The 19,682-nt window shown below is 49.0% G+C and overlaps 1 protein-coding gene across 13 annotated transcripts in view; it reads right to left on the bottom strand.

Annotated features, from left to right (window-relative positions):
- Positions 1 to 1,551: 1,551 nt before the first annotated feature.
- Positions 1,552 to 19,682, bottom strand: part of depdc5 (DEP domain containing 5, GATOR1 subcomplex subunit) — a 32,002-nt gene continuing 13,871 nt past the window's right edge. The window contains exons 21-44 of one of the 13 annotated variants that reach the window (XR_013903409.1): positions 19,462 to 19,682; positions 19,196 to 19,396; positions 18,520 to 18,655; positions 18,339 to 18,430; positions 17,570 to 17,626; positions 16,656 to 16,839; positions 14,937 to 15,097; positions 14,755 to 14,778; positions 14,362 to 14,482; positions 13,631 to 13,798; positions 13,301 to 13,523; positions 13,063 to 13,199; positions 12,834 to 12,924; positions 12,584 to 12,646; positions 11,292 to 11,389; positions 10,998 to 11,078; positions 9,674 to 9,806; positions 5,362 to 5,461; positions 5,030 to 5,284; positions 3,503 to 3,672; positions 2,860 to 3,031; positions 2,650 to 2,783; positions 2,021 to 2,103; positions 1,552 to 1,949 (exon numbers count right to left, since the gene is read on the bottom strand). Coding sequence is in view for 11 of the 13 variants with exons in the window: in XM_080293237.1 (XP_080149363.1) it covers positions 1,651 to 1,949; positions 2,021 to 2,103; positions 2,723 to 2,783; positions 2,860 to 3,031; positions 3,503 to 3,672; positions 5,030 to 5,284; positions 5,362 to 5,461; positions 9,674 to 9,806; positions 10,998 to 11,078; positions 11,292 to 11,389; positions 12,584 to 12,646; positions 12,834 to 12,924; positions 13,063 to 13,199; positions 13,301 to 13,523; positions 13,631 to 13,798; positions 14,362 to 14,482; positions 14,755 to 14,778; positions 14,937 to 15,097; positions 16,656 to 16,839; positions 17,570 to 17,626; positions 18,339 to 18,430; positions 18,520 to 18,655; positions 19,196 to 19,396; positions 19,462 to 19,682 (3,331 nt within the window). In the remaining 2 variants the exon portion in view is untranslated. The remainder of the gene's footprint in view (positions 1,950 to 2,020; positions 2,104 to 2,649; positions 2,784 to 2,859; positions 3,032 to 3,502; positions 3,673 to 5,029; positions 5,285 to 5,361; positions 5,462 to 9,673; positions 9,807 to 10,997; positions 11,079 to 11,291; positions 11,390 to 12,583; positions 12,647 to 12,833; positions 12,925 to 13,062; positions 13,200 to 13,300; positions 13,524 to 13,630; positions 13,799 to 14,361; positions 14,483 to 14,754; positions 14,779 to 14,936; positions 15,098 to 16,655; positions 16,840 to 17,569; positions 17,627 to 18,338; positions 18,431 to 18,519; positions 18,656 to 19,195; positions 19,397 to 19,461) is intronic. The other 12 variants (XM_080293237.1, XM_080293245.1, XM_080293240.1 and 9 more) reach the window with 12 other exon arrangements.

The following is a 19,682-nucleotide window of genomic DNA, read 5'->3' as shown; positions in this document are numbered from 1 at the left end:
TGTCCCTGAACAGAAGCTGGCAGGTTATAATATTCATACAGTATGAAACCGCTGCTTCTAATTACAGCCAGTTTTATGGTCGCAGCAGCAGAGCTGCGACCCCTCGACCGTAACAGAGCTCACTATAACTCAGGGGTGTCCAGCTCCAGGCCTGGAGGGTCCTGCAGGTTTAGATCTGACCCTGGGTCAGCACACCTGAATGTCACAGTTCATTCCCAGGTCTCTGGAGAACTTCAGGACATGTTGAGGTCATTTAGCCATTTAAATCAGCTGTGATGGATCGAGGACACGTCTAAAGCCTGCAGGCCCCCCAGGCCTGGAGCTGGACACCTCTGGTGTAACTACTGATATTGTCACCCACTCCCACTCAGTCTGATTTAAACTTCATCATCACTCACGATGCAACCGGAAACCTGCACCTCCCAACACGTGCAACCACACGCAGCCCGCAACGCCTGAAAGGCGTGGAAGGTCCTACGGGTCATAGATTTCCCACAGTGGAGCAACTCCCCACCAGCTGTGATCATAGCTTTGAGTCTGTCTTCACGTGTCCCAGCACCAAACACACTTATTCACATCACCAACACGGTGCAGCGTGGACCATCGACGAGTGGCACGCACATCCACGCACCGTTTCTGCTCTGGCAGCTCCGTATGCTCCGCCCCTCCTCCGCACACGCCCACATCAAAGTGCAACCTGAACTGTTGCTATTCTCATCCCACCTTCACACACACGTATCCTGTTTCTGCTGACCTTCCTTTGTCGTTCTGTCCCTCCACCTCTGCAGAGGCTCCACCCTAAAACCTTTGACTGTAGACCTCAGCACGTCTCGTGTGCCCAGCACTTTCACAAGCGTCTGTGTCCCTGCAGAGCACAGCTCTTCTAGCTCCCATCCTGTGTTTTCTCCATAGACCATAGGTGTCAAACTCTGGCCCGCGGGCCAAATTTGGCCCGCAGCCTAATTACATTTGGCCCGCGAAGCCATACCAAATGACTATCAGAGCTGGCCTGCTGGTATTACACTGCTAATATATATATTGTTTAGTATTAAGCTTTGCTTGTTCCATATTCAGTTTTTCAGCACAACATGTTTGAGTCCATAAGAAAAGATTCATTCTCATATCTGGAGGAATAAATATATTTCAATAAATATTAACGTTAGCCCGCGACTTTGTTCCAGTTTTGAATTTTGGCCCACTGTGTGTTTGAGTTTGACACCCCTGCTGTAGACGGTGCAGTTCCTGTACTCCATCAACACCCAAGCAAACGGCTCTGCTGTTTCTTGGTGCTTCCTCCATCTCCAGTGTCACCACAGATGCTGACCGCCCTCCATCAGCGACATGTAGCCGCTGCTGCTGAGCTCTTTATAGATGAGAGCTCTATGACAGAGGTGCTGTCACCGCCATCTATGGGACGAGATCCCGAAATAAAGGAATGAATCACGTCTGCAAGACGAAATGTGAAAGACGGAGGTGAAAGTGTGAAAATGTAAAAACAAACAAACAAACAGGTTCATGTGAAATCTGTGATAACGACAAACAACACGAAGCTTTCAATTGTGTAGTTTTATTGCTGCTGTGAGGCTGCAGAGCTGCCAGCAGCAGCTCTCAGCAGGCAGCGCGATGCGCAGCGCGGCTTTAACGCTGCTGTCAGGGAGCGCTGGCGTTCATCTTCTCCTGGCAGCCGTCCCAGAAGCTCTGAAGTCTGTTGTCTTTGTTGCTGCAGAAGTCGGTGAAGTCTCTGAGCAGCCGGTCCGCCAGCCGCTCGTCGCCCAGCACTCCGGTTCTCCACGCTTTGGTCAGCATGGTGTTGTAGGCCCAGTAGTAGCCCACCCTCTCCTCCCCTCCGAACGGGCCCTGGCTGTTGGAGGTGGTGGAGTTTCTACGGCGGCGCTGCTGCCCGCTCGAATACTTCCTCTTAGCGTACGGCAGCTGCAGGAACACGGTGCCTGAAACGAGGCGGTGAAACTGGTCAGCTTCCCACAAACACAGTGGGTGTCTGTGCTGTGACGGGACTAACCTGTGACGTGGATGTACTGAGGCTTGTTCTCAGACGGGAAATTAAAGGTGGAAGCAGAAAACTTGTCATGCACGAAGCCAAACCTGGTAGAAAGAGTACAGTGTTCACACAAAGTGAAGCATGATGGAGAACGTTAAGCTGAAAATCCTAAACTCTGATTTCAGGAAAGGGGCCGAGTTGTAAACGTAGAACAACACGATGAGCGCTGGCTTCACGCTGCCACAGAGCACAAACCTCACAGGAAAGTAACATGAAGCAAGCGCCTCTTTCTTCCACACAGCTTCTGATCGTTTCATCTCCTGCCCCATCACGTGTTCGTGTTTACTCGAGTCTGTCCGTTTAGATTCACGGCTGTTATAAGTAACCATGTTTAGAGTTAGCAGCTAAAGCTAATCGGCTTGTATCCAACGTCAAGTTAGCGCAACAGGGTCAGCCAAGGTTTACATGTGAGATTCAAACACGATAAAGCCGTAGGTCGATAGAATAACAGGAAGTCAAAGAAACACTGAAATGGCTGAAACAAAGAGCAGAACATTCATGAATCTAACGCTGTGGAGTGTTTCTAACAGATCACAGAAGCCTGCGTGTCAAAACTAGAAGCAACAGAAGAGTAATGCATGTTTCTTTACATGTTTAGCCCTGCAGCAGCTAACGCAGCGCTCCATGTGTAACTGACAGCACAGTGCAGACAGCGACTACAACCTGTAGAGGACGGCCTCCTGAAAGAGCTGCATCCTGTCCCAGTACGTCTCCGGTTCAAACCCTGTGTGATGACAGGACACATGTTGTCACTGAGCCACATGGACGCACACGAAAGACTCGTTCAGAGAGGCGGGAACCTTCAAAAAGGTTGTCGCTGCCATTCTTCAGCAGGCAGTGGACGTTCAGAGGAATGAAGAGCTGCGCTCTCAGCGGGTCTCCGTACAGGCAGGACGTCAGAGCGAAGGGAACTTCCAGCACCGGCACCAACAGGAAACCACAGGACGCCGCCTTCCTGTGCCAGCCTTGGACCTGATGGACAGTGACCGTTAAAACCTGTGAATCAGACACTTCCTCTGGGCTCATGTAAAGATTATGGCTGCCTGACGGCTCTTATTTTTCACACTCTCAAAGCACAGCAGTAAATCTGTCACACCGTCACTGTGCTCCAGTGCAGCGGGTGTGTTTGTAGCTGTTCTCTGTGGAGCTCAAACGTACGACCTGCAGCGTCACTGTGCACAGCCACACAAACGATTCACTTTACTCGGCCTGTCTCCCCTCGGTGTGGTTCATTCATCACATAATGACACAGTGACACTCCCACAGTGTCTGTGCTCTCACAGCATTCATGTTTCTATTCTGCTACAGCAGCACATGTACATACTGCATGTATACTCTGTGCACACCATGCATCAAACAGAGCTGAGCTGCAGTTTGGACGTTAGAGGGATGCACACGCTGGCTTTGACTGCAGCGCTGCTTTGAACCAGGACACGTGCTTACCATTTCAAAGAGCACTGCAGCAGTGACGGCCATCCAGTGCAGCTTGATCTCAAAGGCAGCGTTGAGGGAGAAGTTGCCGTGGTAATAACAGCTGCACCACTCAGTTCGGTCACTGCGGTTGTTGACGTCCACGTCTAGAGTGACCGTCTTCTGCTCTGGAACTGTAGCAGCTACAGGACACGTGGACAAGGGTGGGAAAACAGGAAGACGGGAGACAAAGCAGCAAAGAAAAGGAGAGGCTGAGGCATGATGAAGAGCACAGCTGCTGACGGCTTCATGGACGACCCTCCAAGGTTGGATCGACACTGACTGACGCTCGGTTTTCTAGATTACACACCAGCTTTGAATAAGTATTCATATACAGTCTGGTATGTGAGCCAGCACTTATTACCAACTAATGTGTTGATATACTATTTTTGTTTCTTAATTCTGAATATTTATATGTAAGACTGAAGCTCCAGATGTGGACCGTTTAGTGCACATGGCTGCACAGATACAGGAACCTCTGCAAACTGGCACCAGCTTTATCACTGTGCTAACATTCATGTTTCCAGGTACGGGCGCATTATTCCAGCTCCTGGATGCAAAGTTTAAGCCAGTCCAGCTGCAAAACAGCAATGTTTTAACAAATGATGCATTTAATGGCTGCAGGAAGCAAGAAACAAGCATGAGTGCAGGCAGCAGAGGGACAGGTGAGGACAACGCACACCACAGCACTAGTAACCCACAGCCACTGACACCACAGCGTGCACCGAGACTCCACACCACCAGTGCAACTACTGCTGCTTATGCACTAACCACACAGCATGCACTGAGGGGGCTATTTGATCACATGGATACTATTAGAACTACAGGTAGTGTGCATGCACTGCAGAACACAACGCCAGCTGTCCCGTGCAGATCTGCAGGCGCCCGTGAGGCCAGCTGAGCCCTGCATCTGTGTCAGTGACGGCGCAGGGGGAGGACGATGTCAGGGACAAACACGAATGATGGTAAATGAGGTTTGGATGTTACGTCTGTGGGTTTTACATGTAGGCTCGTCGTTTTCAGTTTGGGGTGCAGTACAGCATCGTCTGTTAATCTACGAAAACTGCAAATACATGCAAAGAAGAAGCAGAAGCACACTGTGCATCAGGGCCACTGACTGCAGTCACACATCGATTCACTGCTGTGCTACAGTTGTCTGTGTGTGTGAGGACTGCTGCTACAAAAACTGAAGGAACAAAGGAAATGTGTGCAAACTGAAAACCACGAGTGTTGATGCATCCAAGGCCAACAGCTGGAGGGTGCAGAGTTGAGCAGATGTTGGCCGTGATGCTACAGCCATAATCCAATCCTAAATAACTATCAGAGGCTACAGGCACTCAGGATTTCCCCTTTGGCTTGTGCAGCACTGGACCAACATCCCCAAACAAATGCAGCCTGTTCACCTTTGGTGACACGCTGGGCTCAGCCGGCCCCCTGAGGCAGGCTGCAGTACGATCTGCATCAGACTGCATTAGACGGTGTGGGTCGGGCTGGGTGTACCTAGCAGTGCAGCGGCCTGGCTGCGTCCTCCAAAGCTGCGGCTGAAGGAGCTGTGCCTACTTGCGTAGGAAGCTGGTCGGCTGGGCAGCCAGGGCAGGAGGAAGGCCGGGAGGTCGCAGGGGCGCCGCTCCTCCAGCACGAAGGCCACCTCGAACCACTTTCTTTGGAACAGGGAAAAATCCTCTAGTGCTGCAGTGGACCAGCCCCCGCCTGCAGCGGTGGAGAGCGGGGGGGTGGCGCCTACAGGGGAAACGGCTGTATGAGAATAACCACACGTTTAAAATGTATTCGCCGAGTTAAAAGGATGTTTGTCCGTGTGCCTGTTCACTCACCGTCCTTCTCTCCCACTATCCTGTAGAAGTAGAAGCCGTAGACAAAGGTGCGCATGGCTTCCCCCGAGGCGTGCGTCACCAAACCTTCATCCAACATTTTCTACACAGAAGTCAGTTTATGGTCACTACATTCAGATGACATGGACAGAGGAGAGTGGCTGCAAGCCGAGCCCTCATAATGTCCTCCAGATTCCTCACAGCTGTGGCCCTCACCACAAAACTGACCTTTCACTTTGCATTTTAGGGCCACAGACCTTGTTTACATAAAGTATCGTCTGTTTTTGAGCGAAAATAAAACGAGACAAGAAAATGTTCAGATTATTTTGACTGTCTGATGAACCACAGAGTGCTGTGTGTTGAACTCCAGTGAGAAAGGTTTCTTTGAAGCATTTATAAAAGTTAAATGGCAGCACATAATCACAGCTGTGGCCCTCAGGGGTCAAACTTGTCCTCATCTGGTTTGATTGATACTTAATTAATATGAGGTGGATTTTCCCCCACTTTTAATTAAAACTTAATTCAAACATTTTGACACTATTTTTATTGCATTTCAAATCGAAGTCTGATAAAACCTGATTTATACCAAATGTTTCTTTGTTTTCAGGTAAAAAATAAATTTAATGATCAGTTATTGTGATTATTGTTTCACAGCCAGAGTCGGCTGCTTTGACAGATGATCACAGACGGGTTTATGTCAAAGTTCATTTAGAAAGCTGTTTTTAAACTACTTCTAATCACATCTGTTGTCCTCTGGGCTCAAAAAGGCTCCGTTTGCTTTGACTGTTTATAAAGCAACAAGTATAAAATATCATCCATCTCTGTTTCAAGGATTTATTCAACTTTATTCCAACTCATTACCTGATGATCTTCTATTGTGTCTTCATCATGAAATGATATCACTTTTGTGCTTCTATGATAAATCTTGTTTCAGCATGAAAACTTCCCTGCCAGACTCAGGATGTCATAAACTGGCCGTAGCGACTCTGCTGGATGCACGGCAGTAAGAATCAACACACCCACACACAGCAAAAGTATTCGGCCCCCTTGAACTTTCCCACATTTTGTCACATTACAGCCACAAACATGAATCAATGTTATTGGAATTCCAGGTGAAAGACCAACACAAAGTGGTGCACACGTGAGAAGTGGAACCAAAATCATACATGATTCCAAACATTTTTTACAAATAAATAACTGCAAAGTGGGGTGTGCGTAATTATTCAGCCCCTTTGGTCTGAGTGCAGTCAGTTGCACATAGACGTTGCCTGATGAGTGCTAATGACTAAATAGAGTGCACCTGTGTGTAATCTAATGTCAGTACAAATACAGCTGCTCTGTGACGGCCTCAGAGGTTGTCTAAGAGAATATTGGGAGCAACAACACCATGAAGTCCAAAGAACACAGCAGACAGGTCAGGCATAAAGTTATTGAGACATTTAAAGCAGGCTTAGGCTACACAAAGATTTCCCAAGCCTTGAACATCCCACGGAGCACTGTTCAAGCCATCATTCAGAAATGGAAGGAGTATGGCACAACTGTAAACCTACCAAGACAAGGCCGTCCACCTAAACTCACAGGCCGAACAAGGAGAGCGCTGATCAGAAATGCAGCCAAGAGGCCCATGGTGACTCTGGACGAGCTGCAGAGATCTACAGCTCAGGTGGGGGAATCTGTCCACAGAACAACTATTAGTCGTGCACTGCACAAAGTTGGCCTTTATGGAAGAGTGGCAAGAAGAAAGCCATTGTTAACAGAAAACCAGAAGAAGTCCCTCGTTGTCCCTCCTTGTTTGTCATTGAGTTGGCTGTAGAGCAGGTCGTCTGCTAATTGGATGGTTGTTGGTTCAATCTCTGTGTGCTTTAGTCTGGAGTTCTTACCAAGGTGTCCTTGGGCAAGTTACTGAACCCCAACTTGGTCTCTGATGCATCCATTGGCATGTGAACGTTAAAAAGCAGAATAGAAGCAGAATACATGGTGTATAATGCTTTCAGTGCTCGAGTAGAAAAGCAACTGAAGGAGTATGGGACCTGGCGAACGCACTTTTCTCCTCTCCCTTATCTTCCCTGCTTATGTCCTTGTCTAGTCTCGTGTTTTTTGTATTACTTTTCCCTGGAACACTCTCTCACAGTCTGTTCTCTAAAACCTAAAAGAGGAATTATGGGTTGGATCAACTGGTCCCTAAATGCAATTGACACCCCTTTCTCAACGAGAAGTCTGGGCTCGGGTGAGCCCGAGTGCTGAAGATATCTACCTATTCGGAACCATGGTAACAGGGTTCTGGTTGATCGGAGCTGGCTTGGCCCTGACTTATCGAAGAATTAAGGAAGCGGCTGTTCAAACCCCCACAAGGCTGCCCGCTGGGATTGAAACGATGGGAGAGGCTCAGAATAAGATCTCTGAGTGCAGACTGGATGACATCTTGGGGAGGCTCACTGTGGTTGTGAGTTCTCAGAATCGGCTCCTTGAGCACAAGAAATGACAACGTCACAGAACGCAAGTATGGCGAAGCTCGCGGCTCTCCAACGGGAGATTGAGAGACCAGTGTTGGACTGTAGAACTGCTTTGAAATTCATATGAGCTGTTCGCACTAAAGTAAAAACCTCCATCACTTTTGTGGATACCCCTTCGGCACCAGCCGTGGGCTCAAGGCTGGAGCTGAACAACAACACCCTGATAACGACTGTGTTTAGACTGTTCTTCCCATTCCATGCAAGCCCACCTGGGTTGGCTGGAAGACTGTTTACTTAGCCTGGCAGGGAGGAGGACACTGACTCAGCTGAACTCTGGACACGCACACACATACACATACTGATACTGATAAGCACTCACTGACGCATCACCCTCCCTACCCCGGATCCAACGCCACCTCCAACGCTTACCTCCCCTCTGATGTAGACATCGGGTCAATTGGAGGCGCAGTCGAAGATTGCAGCGGTCCCAGATCAGATGTACACACTGGAACTCTTTGCCATGTTGCTGTCTGTGTTTGTTGTGCTGTGGTGTGTTGATATCTGTGCATTCCTGTATTATCCTTCTGTGTTACACATTTCGATGTTTTTTTCCTCGCCTGACCTGTCTCCCCAATGTGATGTTTGTATTGTATGTATTGTACGGTCGGCAAGGTCTGTCATCTCGGTTGTGGGCAAAAGACCTGCAGCTGACAAATAAAGGCCATCTCATCTCATCATCTCTTTCTTGATCTTCATCATAACTGAAGTGGAAGATGTGTAGTCCTCTGACACATCTTCTATTTCACTTCATAGCCTTCTTCCACTCCTGTGGGTGGGTGATGTGGGGGCTTCTTCAGAGAAAGGGTAGCATGTGCTCTAAATATTGGCAACATTTTCTTTATCTTCTAACTCTGGATCTTCCTGACTATTGATTCTTCCTCATTATACTAGAGGACAATATGTGCTTTGTTCTGCTGCTCATCATTTTCCACAACATGGTAATTTTTTTACTTTTCATACTTTCTGTGTATGCATCACTGTAGGGTCGACCTTACAACATGAAGCACCTCGAGGCGACTGTTGTTGTGATTTGGCGCTGTGTAAACAAATTGTGTTGTTGGTAAGTGGCCTGTATTTGTATAGCGCTTTACTAGTCCCAACTCTTGCGCCACGATCTTGTTGTTGTTCTTGTTACACATCAGTGATCAAAGATGTGTGAAAGCAGTTTGGTGTGACAATGTGGCCATTGGCAACACATTGGCAACACATTGGCAACACATTGGCAACACATTGGCAACACATTGGCAACACATTGGCAACACATTGGCAACACATTGGCAACACATTGGCAACACATTGGCAACACATTGGCAACACATTGGCAACACATTGGGGTCGTTTTTGACCCCTGAGGACAGCAGGTGTTAGTAAATCCAATAACAACCCCATAAATAAATCAAATGACTTAAAACTTATTCCGATCATGTATAGCATAGTACTGAATAACTCCTGTTATCTTCAGACCATTTGATGAATAAAAAACACATTTTTGATGAAAAAGATTTCTTTTCGGGTCAAAAATGACTCGAGGACAACACAAGGGTTCAAGCAGCAGCTTAGATCTGCCGTGCTCGTCTTCACAGCCTGGCTGAGCTAACACGGCGGGGCCGTCCTTCCTGGTGCGGCGCAGATCCTCCATTAACAAACAGCTTTGCTACATCGTATCTGACTATTGGAGCCACATGCAGGCTGCAAACTAACGGCGTGGCCTACACTGCAGTTATGACTCACACTCTAATCAGCAGCAACAAACATCCTCCATCTCGTCACATTGAATCAAAGTTGGCACCAGGAAGTCCTACCTGCATGATATCCACCGCCATCCCCTGTGTGGCCACACCCTCCACGTTAGTGACCAGCCAATGAACCACTTCTGCGCTGATAAAGCAGTTGAGCGGCAGGCCCTTCTGCTCTGGGAGAAGCTGTACGCCCGTCCTGTAATGCAACCACACAGACAAATCACTGCAGAGAGTAATAGAGCAGGGCGATATGACCAAAAATACTCATCACCATATACAGTTGAAAATTTGCGATAACCATATAATTGACCCTAGACAAAATACTTTACAACTCCACAACTTTATTAGTGCAAAAACCCCATCAATGTATTTTCACTTAAACAAGCAGCTGTTTTTTTATGTGCATTAAAGTTATATAAACTTTAACAGTGCAAATTCCTTGCTGACAGTTTAACCAAAAGGCATTTCAGTGGAAACTGGCCGACACATCCTCAGCATAACCATGTATAACATCCACAAAACTTAAAAAGAGGTTATACACACACAGTACGGTAACATTATGTTGAAGCACAGTACGTATCACTCCGCGAGGCTCCGCCTACGATAGCCGTAAAGCTCCAACAATCCATCAAGCGCTGCGGCTTCGTAGCTCAGCAAAGTCGTACTGAAAGATCTGACAGATTTTCGAGCGCCGTGCACATAAAATCGTTTCGAGGTCAGTAAACACAACCAGAGTTCATACATAAGGCACACAGGATTATAAGGGGCTCTGTCGACTTTCAGAGAAATCAAAGGATTGATTTTAAGTGCGCCGTATTTTCCAAACAACACGGTAATAACGACGGCCCGCTAGCATGCGCTACCAAAAATAGTGCTTTGTTGTGTATCTGAGGGACGAAAGCTAAACCAGTTCCACACCAGTGAAGCTGCAGCATTTTTACAAACCAGTTCAGGTTCATGGTTTCACTCAACGATCCGCTTTCGCTCTTCTCATTCTGCGTCGCCGCCATGATTTTTCCGCCATGTGCGTATGTAAACAAAGGCACTGCGCATGCGCATTTAACCTATATTCTATCGCCATCATTTTCTTATCGTTGCCCAACATTACACCGGTGTTACCGTGAACGGTATGATATGGCCCAGCCCTAGACTGAAACAAACTGGCACTTTTCAGATTGTTAGAAATGTTCTTCTTATCTCACCTGCAGATATCCAGCGACCACAAGAACCCTGAAGTATGTTTTTATCTGAGCACGTTAGTTTTGGCCATTCCTGCTGGCAGTGGCCCACGGGGAGACACACGTGCTAACGTTTCATAGATTTTCCTCCGTTATCGTACAGACTCATTGGTCCCAAACAATCAGGAGACATTAAAAAGGAATCTTACGTGGGATGTTTGATCGCTTCCAGGATCTCCATGAGTGTGGAGGAAGAGGACAGAGAGAGGACTCCTGCTGCAGACTGCCCACTGTGAACACATCAGTGAGTGGAATTAGCAGCTCCGTGCACTGAAGTCACGATACAAAATAACGTGGGCGTTTCCTCTACACGAGGCGCTAAAAGCAACGGTCTCAGTTTAACCACATTCTACAAACTGTTTTTCTGACAAGTGTTGACCTCATGAAAACTTGGATGAGCTTAATGTTTCTAAAGTATCCGAGTACATAAAAGAGCAGGTCACCTGACGTCGGTGCTGCAGGCTGCAGCTTCTCCTGTAGGCTGCGCTGCTGCTCCGGGCTGAACTCCTCTGTCTGCAGCCTCGCTCGTCTCAGCCGCCAGCTACAGTCGCACACGTCACAAAGGTTTCCCACATTACACACTGTTCGTCACTCTGGTGGTATCTGCACATGCCGACGGTGTCAGCCACACCGACACAAAGGACGCGTGTGGGTCTGCACAGCAATGAGCCGTTTAACACAAAGTCATCTGTTCCCACAGCGGGATGAGACAGGATGTCATTCCCAGTGTGCTTCATGGCTGATGGAAAGCTACCTTTGTGTTCAGGTGCTGAGACAGCAGCTCACAGGAGCTGTGCTTGGAGGCAACGCTGCAGATAATAATGTTTTAGTTGCCTCATCCCAAGCTGTGGCCTAAATGACAGTTTTCTGCTTTCCTCAGCTGGAAAACAAGAGTTGAGATGAAACTTTGATACAAGCTCAGCTAAAATGTAGTTTTGTTTTTTTAAATGTCAAACATTGGAAAGCAACACAAACCTTTTTTCTAACAGCCAATGGCTCAGCATGTTTGTGCTCTCGGCTCATGGTGAACATGAATAAAAACATCAAACAAAAAAGTCGCTTCAAACTGTAGAAACGGAGATTTCTACGGGGCTGTCAACGTTAACGTGTTAGCACGTGTTAGTCCGTCTGCAGCGGAGTGGACGCACTTCATACAAACTGCCTGAGACTCTGACAGACGCATTTCAGGGATTTTGGGTCGTTCTGCGCTGCAGACGGTTCATTGTGTTGACAGTTTGAATTGCGTAACCGTGACGACGGACTAACACGTGTTAACACGTTAACAGCCCTAATTTCTACATGTCAATATATGGACCCCAAGTGGCCCCCGGGCCACGAGTTTGACACCCCTGCTCTATAGTTGGTCTCTCTGTGTTTGTACATCATTAATGGAAAGCACCAGCGTAAGGACAATACATGAACAGATGTGGTCAGGTACAACAGACATGTGCACACCATCAAACATCTGCATGTACAGGCACCACGTGAGGAAACAGGACGGGCTGAGAAACTGAATGTTAGTGATGCAGAACCGGCTGTGACAGAAACTGCACTGGATTATTACTAATCTGACACTAGATTCAATGCAATAAGCAGCCATAAAACATGCAAACAAACGTGATCCCAGTGCGAGGAGGTCTCAGCAAACATCACTACGAGCACTGCTGCAAAGCATGCTCAGGCAGCGACACAGCAAACGACACACACGTGCACGCCCAGCATCCCCGATACTAACCTGAGAGTGACAGATGTAGGAGGAACGAGGGCTACGTATAAAATCCAAAATAAAGGCCGCGTCCTGTCAGCATACAGGAAGAACACAAGCCAGGATCAAACACCCAAAGCAACAGGAACCAAACAGATGACGGCAGGAAGCACATGGAAGAAGAGAAAGCAAGAGCTGCACACCAAAGCACCATAAATGCACACGTGTCTGCTCAGCGTGAAGCAAAAGGACGTGTTCTGCCGGGCGCACACATCCTCACCTTGCGAGGGCTGTCTACGTATGTGGGAGCTGCGGTCACACTTGCAGGGTCACCGACGGCTGCTGAGGGCTTCGCCGTCTCCTCCAGTGTCCTGACACGAAGCACAACATTTATAAAGACTGACACGCTGCACAGCAAACCACAGAATAATTACATAGCCCTAAAGTTCTGTGAAGAACCATGAACGTAATACAAGGCTCAGACAGCCACAGGTCCAGGGGACACGCACTTCTGGTTCTGCTCCATCTCCAGCAGGGCTGATAAGGCTGACGTGCCCTTCTTGCCCTGTGGTGGCGCCACGGGCTCAGCGGGGTACGGAGAGAGCGGGCTGGTCACCTGGAGCCCTTTGAGGGGCGCACTCTTCTGCTGCATATCAGATAAGAAAACGATGCGTCAGCGCCAACAACACTGCAGATCAGTGGTTTGTAACGAGCTCCACTTTGATGTGCTTGCAATCAAAATCTCACCCTGATGATCCTGTCAGAGCGGTGCCGGCGCCGAATACGGTTGAGACCCTCCAGGAAACGAATGAAGCCGTCCAACAGGACCCAGTCCCCGCTGTTACCCGCTCCAGCACCCGCTCCCTCCCCGTAAACGTCCCAGTGTCCCTCCCCATCCGCCACCCGACGAGCCCCTCCGGCCGGCAGCAGGAGGAAGCGAGTTCTCCAGAACTTGAGCGAGTCAATCAAACTGGGGAGGCAGAGGAAGTGACTGGCGTGTGCATATTACATACACGATGTGGGAAGTTATTCAAATGCTACGGTAACAGGACAGTAACGTCCCGACAGCACTGCTACCTGAAGTCCTCCGAGCCACCAGAGCAGATGTACTGGTCCAGGTAGTTCCACTTGTACTCCTCCAGTCTCTCGTGTCCAAACTCGACCCAGCAGCAAACAAACTGAGCATCAGAGTGCGGAGGACACAGGCTGTAGCTGTACTGGATCTGAGCCGACTCGTACGGGTACCTGAAACACACGAGCTGCTGTTGGTGCCAGCGTGGCGTTCGCGCTAACATGAGAAACAGTTCACGTATGTCTCCACGCGTCACATTAGCCAACGATTCTTCGGCTCGTTCATTCACAACTGCAGACAGAGTGTCCTGGAGTCGCAGCGACCAGTTAAACCAGTTCAGTCTGTCACCACGCGTGCCCTGCTTCAGACGGCTCCATCACCTCCATCGTACACAACATGTAATTACCAGCTTCAGCCAACAGTTACATTCAGTTCATTTCAACCACTTAATCCGTTACTTTTACTAGTAATGGATTACTTTTCTACTTAGTAATTCCAAATACTGCTTTAAGCTATCAATCTACACAAAAGTAAAGTTGGATTTTAGCCAAATAATTATTGTTTTTATCTCATTACTTATTAACAAAAGCTGCTGCTGCCTCCGTCTGTTTCTACACGTCAGTGTGGATCCAGGCACGGGTCCTCAGAGGGGGGCCTGCGCAGGACTAAGAGCCCTGCTCTGACAGGACACGCCTGCTGGTTCTCGTGTTGGTGTATTTGGGCCGGGTGCACTCACTTTGGCAGGTAGCGAGTAACCGTTATGATCTTGTCTTTGAGGCAGACTTTGTGGAAGGTGCGGCCCATGCTGACCCAGTAAACGCTCTCCTCCTCCTCTGTCCGACGCAGAGACACCAGACCTGAAGACACGAGAAGAATCGGGTCACACGTAGTGACAAACATCTGGCGTTTCTCTTTAAGACGCCACAGCTGGCACACGGACGTCTGTTCTACGGTTATTATGACTGAAGGTTGACAGATAAGCAGCTGCAGCCCAAAGAGAAGACGCGTCGTTTCGTCTTCATCTACAGACCGGCTCTGCACTCAATGTGCAACTGCAAAGAACAGCATCCAACATCATACGTGCACCCACCAGCCAGTGATTGAAAACAGAGCTCGCACTGTCACATACCTCGAGCCGGCCTTCTTCTAAAAACTGAAAAAGCAAAACTTTTAAATTCAGTTTTCAGCTGTAAACACAAACAGATACTCTGAAGACTACTACAAAGTACGGCTGCTTTATTTGTTTCTGCTTCCTCTGTGTTTGCTCAGACTAATGATGACGATGTAATAGATTACAAAGAGTTCTTTCACCTCTGGAGTACAGCGGACTGCTGCCGAGGGGCGTGGCCACAGCGGGCTGCTGTTTTCTGTTATTGGGCTGGACGATGATCTGGTAGCCCTGCATCAGCCTCTGACAGATGAACTCCTCAAACACCTGAGATGCACCCATCACGGGAACGTCATCTTCACGCCTGACAGGAGAACAAAGATGGAGGGCGCATCTTGTTTCAGAAATATGATTGTAGACAGGAAACCTCGAAGTTTCTCTTTAACCAGAGAAATGGTATCCGGTTGTTCAGTGATGACGTGACGAATCCTACTTCCGGGCCTAAAGTAGTCTGCGTTTAATATGGCTTTTGTGTTGTTAACATGTTTAATGTTTTGTATTTTCTTCTATTTGATCTCAAAAAGCTCCTAAAACAGTCAGTGATCACTGTTGACCTCCCTCGGCTTTTATTACCGCTAATCATTTATTTAAGCTCAGTTTTTAAAACCTTAGGATGTAGCTACAGCCCAGCCCATGCAGCAGTATATGAATGACTAACCTCGTATTGTGGATGGATTATCTCAGTTGTTCTCCTGGCTGAAGTTTGGTCCTTTTACAGCATCCTGCCATGCGATTACATTTGTTCCTGACCACCGAGAACACTCACGTTAACTTTTATCGAGTGGAAAAAAAGTTAGCTTGTTTATATTATGCTAACATAGCTGTGTCGCTAGCGGTCACGTAGCACATCATTATATACCAGCTAGCCCAACTTCAGTAACCCTACAAACGTCACTGCTGTTTAGTTTTCTGTCTTCATTTATGCTGGAAGTGATAACAGAGCTGTATGTTTTAATTTGTTTCCAAAACCCCGCAGTCAGGACATGCTATATTGTATTTAGATGGAAGCTAGCGAGCTAACTTCCTGCTAACTTCTAACTGCGTTAAATGTCATAAATCCCGTTTTCATGGATGCCTGGATGTTAAACTCAATTGTTACACCTGGTAGAGCAGAACGCTGATCATTTTATTAAAGATGAAAGACTTTAGACAGTTTTTCAACTCTCAGTAATGCCATAGTGATCGTTTGATATATGGACCTGCAGCGGAGTTTAGGTCCAGACACGGCTAGTGACGTCAGACTGAACAATCGGATAGCGCTTTACTCCGTCCCTATGGACCCCAAAGTGCTTCACACTACATCCAGTCATTCACACACACATCCACCCACTGGTGATGGCAGCTACATGTGGCCACAGCCGCCCTGGGGCGCACTGACAGAGGCGAGGAAGAAAAACTCGGGTCACTCAGTTATTATTTATACCAACTGTGGTTTAGACCCACGCCTGTGTGGACTGGACACTCGTATCAGTGGTAAAAGCACTGATTCTTAGACAGCTTTTCTCCTCTCCCCGAGTACTCCGAGCGCTCTACACACACTCACAGCCGGTCTCCCAAACACTGACTCCAAGCTGAGTCAAACAACATCCACGCTCCGATGGATGCATCGGAGAGCAGCTTGGGGTTAGTATCCTGCCCACATGCAGACTGGAGGACGCAGGGGTGGAAACACCAACCTCCCGATCAGTAGGTGACCTGCTCTACCGCCTGAGCTACAGCCACCCCCACAGCTGGCTGAGCAGCTAACACCGAGACTCCCTGTGTCCTCGAGTACAAGCTGTAAACCAGTGAAGCTGATTCTGACTCGTTCGGGTCATAACCTGAAACCCTCAAACCCCGCCTACAGACGGGGCGGAGCCTACCTGTCCAGGTCGCTGTGCGGCAGCAGATCGTAGCAGCCCTCGGTGTAGTCGTTCTGCAGCGTCTGCCGGTCAGGGAAGTAGTCCGTGGTAAGCGGGAGGCACGCCGGCGTGGTCAGGGACTTCCAGTCCACTCCCACTGTGCAGCAGAAGCTGGGCACTGTGGGGGGTGCAGATAGCAGCAGGCCTTCACACGCGCACACACACACGCACGCACACACAGCAAAACAACAAATCCCCGCAGCACAGACAAATGCAGGTACCCAGAGTGGAGTGGTACAAATGTGGGGGCAAGGATCAGGGAGCGTGGTGGGTGAAGACAGGGAGGAGGTGCGAACGACACAGAGTGGAAAAGAGGGGAAGAAAAAACAAGAGATGTGTTACTCAGTGGCCTGATGCTCCCGAGGGCCTGACGGTGCGCAGCAGCGATCACACATGCAGATTGTGGTTATGTGACGGTCAGGCTGTGATGGCATCGCTCACAAGAAAGTGAAAAACGTTCTTAGCAAAGGCGTGAAGTTCTCCTTCATGCAAACACACAGAGGTGAACAATGGGTTCAGAAGCTCTGCACAGCCATGCAACAACAGCACACTGCAGAGAGCAAGGAGGTCGCGGCGTTCGAAGACGACAGGACGGCGAATTCATTTCAGCTGCGTCATCAGAAAGTGTTGAGAGAAAGCTAGAAAACAGCAGGACGGGGAGAGGGTGACCCGGCGCCACGTGACCTGTGACATCGTTTATATCTGCCGACCCCGGAGAGACTCGCCGCCAAAGCCCTCGCAGGGAGCTCGGGCTTTAGTGGCAGTTTGGAGATTTCAGATATTTATGATCCCAGAGTCTACCTGCAGTTTTCAAACAATTTGTGATACTCATCAACTGGTCCCATTTCATTTCTATAAAGTCAACTGGAACTTACTGGGATCGGCACCAGCGGCAGAGAAGTCCTGAAATGAGCTGCGGTTGGTGAAAGTTCCTGTGGACAAAGACACGGCAGTGTTATCCTGCATGTGCAAACACACAGCACCAGGCTTCACACAGTCACTGAAATGAACTCTGGAAAAAATCAAACGTAAACTACAAACATGGAGGACATGCTGCCAGCAGGCTCTAACGCTTCTGTCTTCACTGCATAGGTGTCAAACTCTGGCCCGCGGGCCAAATTTGGCCCACAGCCTAATTACATTTGGCCCGGAAAGCCATACAAAATTACTATTAGAGCTGGCCTGCCAGTATCATACAGTGCATGTACTGCTAATACTACAACTCCCAGAATGCTCTGTTGGTGTTTTGGCAGTCATTTTGAATTCTGTGTATTTGAGTTTGACACCCCTGCTTCACTGTGACACGTGACTAAACCTCACATACACCTTTGATCCCAACACGCCATGTGACAAACCGTCCCACGCGTTGGGCTGAGGACGCTCTGAAACCAAACGGTCAGAATGAATCTGTGATGAAGGTTACGCTCAGCGGGCTCTTAGCTGGACAAACCGCAGCAGCGCTGACGGCTTTTCATAAACAGATGGTGTTTCTCTACAACATGGTTTTAGTCTCAGAACATTTTCCAAACCAAACCCTCCGGCTCACTGCCACAGATCCTTTCTGCTCGGTCTGGATAAACGCAGCTAGCTCGGGTGACGCGTAACGAGCACTGATAAGCGCTCAGGCTTCAGCAGCTGTATCACCGCTGTTGTTGCTCCCCGGGCTTCCGGTGAACTCCTCCCCTCCTGCAGCGGGATAGAGGCCGTTGTCTCCTGCGTGGCGGGAGGTGCTTCGCCTTAAATGAAAAGGCAGAAAAAGCAGCGATCACTCGGCGTGCCGGGCTTTGTTTATGGAACAAATGTTTGCCCGCTGAGTGTGACTAACCTTCCGGTGGCCTCGTGATAGGCGAGCTCCAGCAGCTCCGCAGAGGTGTGGGCGGGGTCTCTCTGCTGGCTGTCCTGCAGCTCCGCCATGTTCTGCCTGGTCTGATGATGGATCTGGATGGCCTCCCCAGAAGGACCTGTTGAACACTCGTGTGTCTGAGTCTCACTGCATCAGTCGTTGGCCCTTTGCCATTTAGATCATCTACGAAGGTTACGCGGGATAAGAAACATGGCTGACACCTGGGCGTGTGCGGATGCAGCCAGCGCCGACACACTGCCGGCTTTTCCATTTAATACTTTTAACTTTCTACAGAGACTAGCTGGTGTGTCAGAGGCGGCCCAGGCGTTTTTGCACCTGAACCTCTGCCACGTGTATGTTTGGGAACTTCTCAAACACAAACTTTACTGGAACATTAAATAAACGGGATTTCCAGCTCTTTGTAGCACATGCTAAACGAAGCACGAGCTGGACGGTCCGAGGGAGACGTTTTCCTCCCGTTTAAACTTTGCATCAGAACCGGTGTTGACACCATGTCAGAGGGGCTCCAGCCTTCATCGCCTCGGCCCCTCATGTGTGGCACCACTACTAAACTTCATACATGAATGTTGGCAGTGCGCCGGGATGAATTCATTCCACACTTTGTGAACCAAAGCGTGTTTCCTGTGTAAAACCTCACCGACAGGAAACGTGTGCATCCAGCGGCGGCGGTTGGACGTGAGCTTCATGGGCATCCTGGATGGGGTGAAGGGATTGATGAGCGCTCTCTGAGGAGCGTAACCTCCCGGCCGGATGTGCAGCGTGGACTCGGCACTTCCCACTGTGAACCTCCCCGGGGCGCTGGAGTCCCGCTGAGACTCCATCATCTTCTCTAAAAGGTCTGAGCGACACAATCAGATTAGAAAAGGAATGAAACAGCGACCCCTGCAGGTGGGAGGACTTTACCTCTGGTGCTGGTGTATCCCAAAGAACTGCTGACTTCATACTGAGCAGCAGGCATCCGGGGTATCAGCAGCATGTTGGACACGGGACCCAGGCTGTCATCAGAGGCCAGGCTTCGTTGTTCGTCGGGACCTCCTGAGCGAACCGGAGGGGACGCACCTATGCCCGTGCTGACGTCCACCGAGCCCCAGCTCTTCCTCCCACTCTCTTTGTCTCGAGCCATT

Source organism: Astatotilapia calliptera, chromosome 18 (assembly GCF_964374335.1).
Source record: "Astatotilapia calliptera chromosome 18, fAstCal68.1, whole genome shotgun sequence".
NCBI classification, from domain to species: domain Eukaryota; kingdom Metazoa; phylum Chordata; class Actinopteri; order Cichliformes; family Cichlidae; genus Astatotilapia; species Astatotilapia calliptera.
This window is presented reverse-complemented; position numbering and strand designations above follow the sequence as displayed.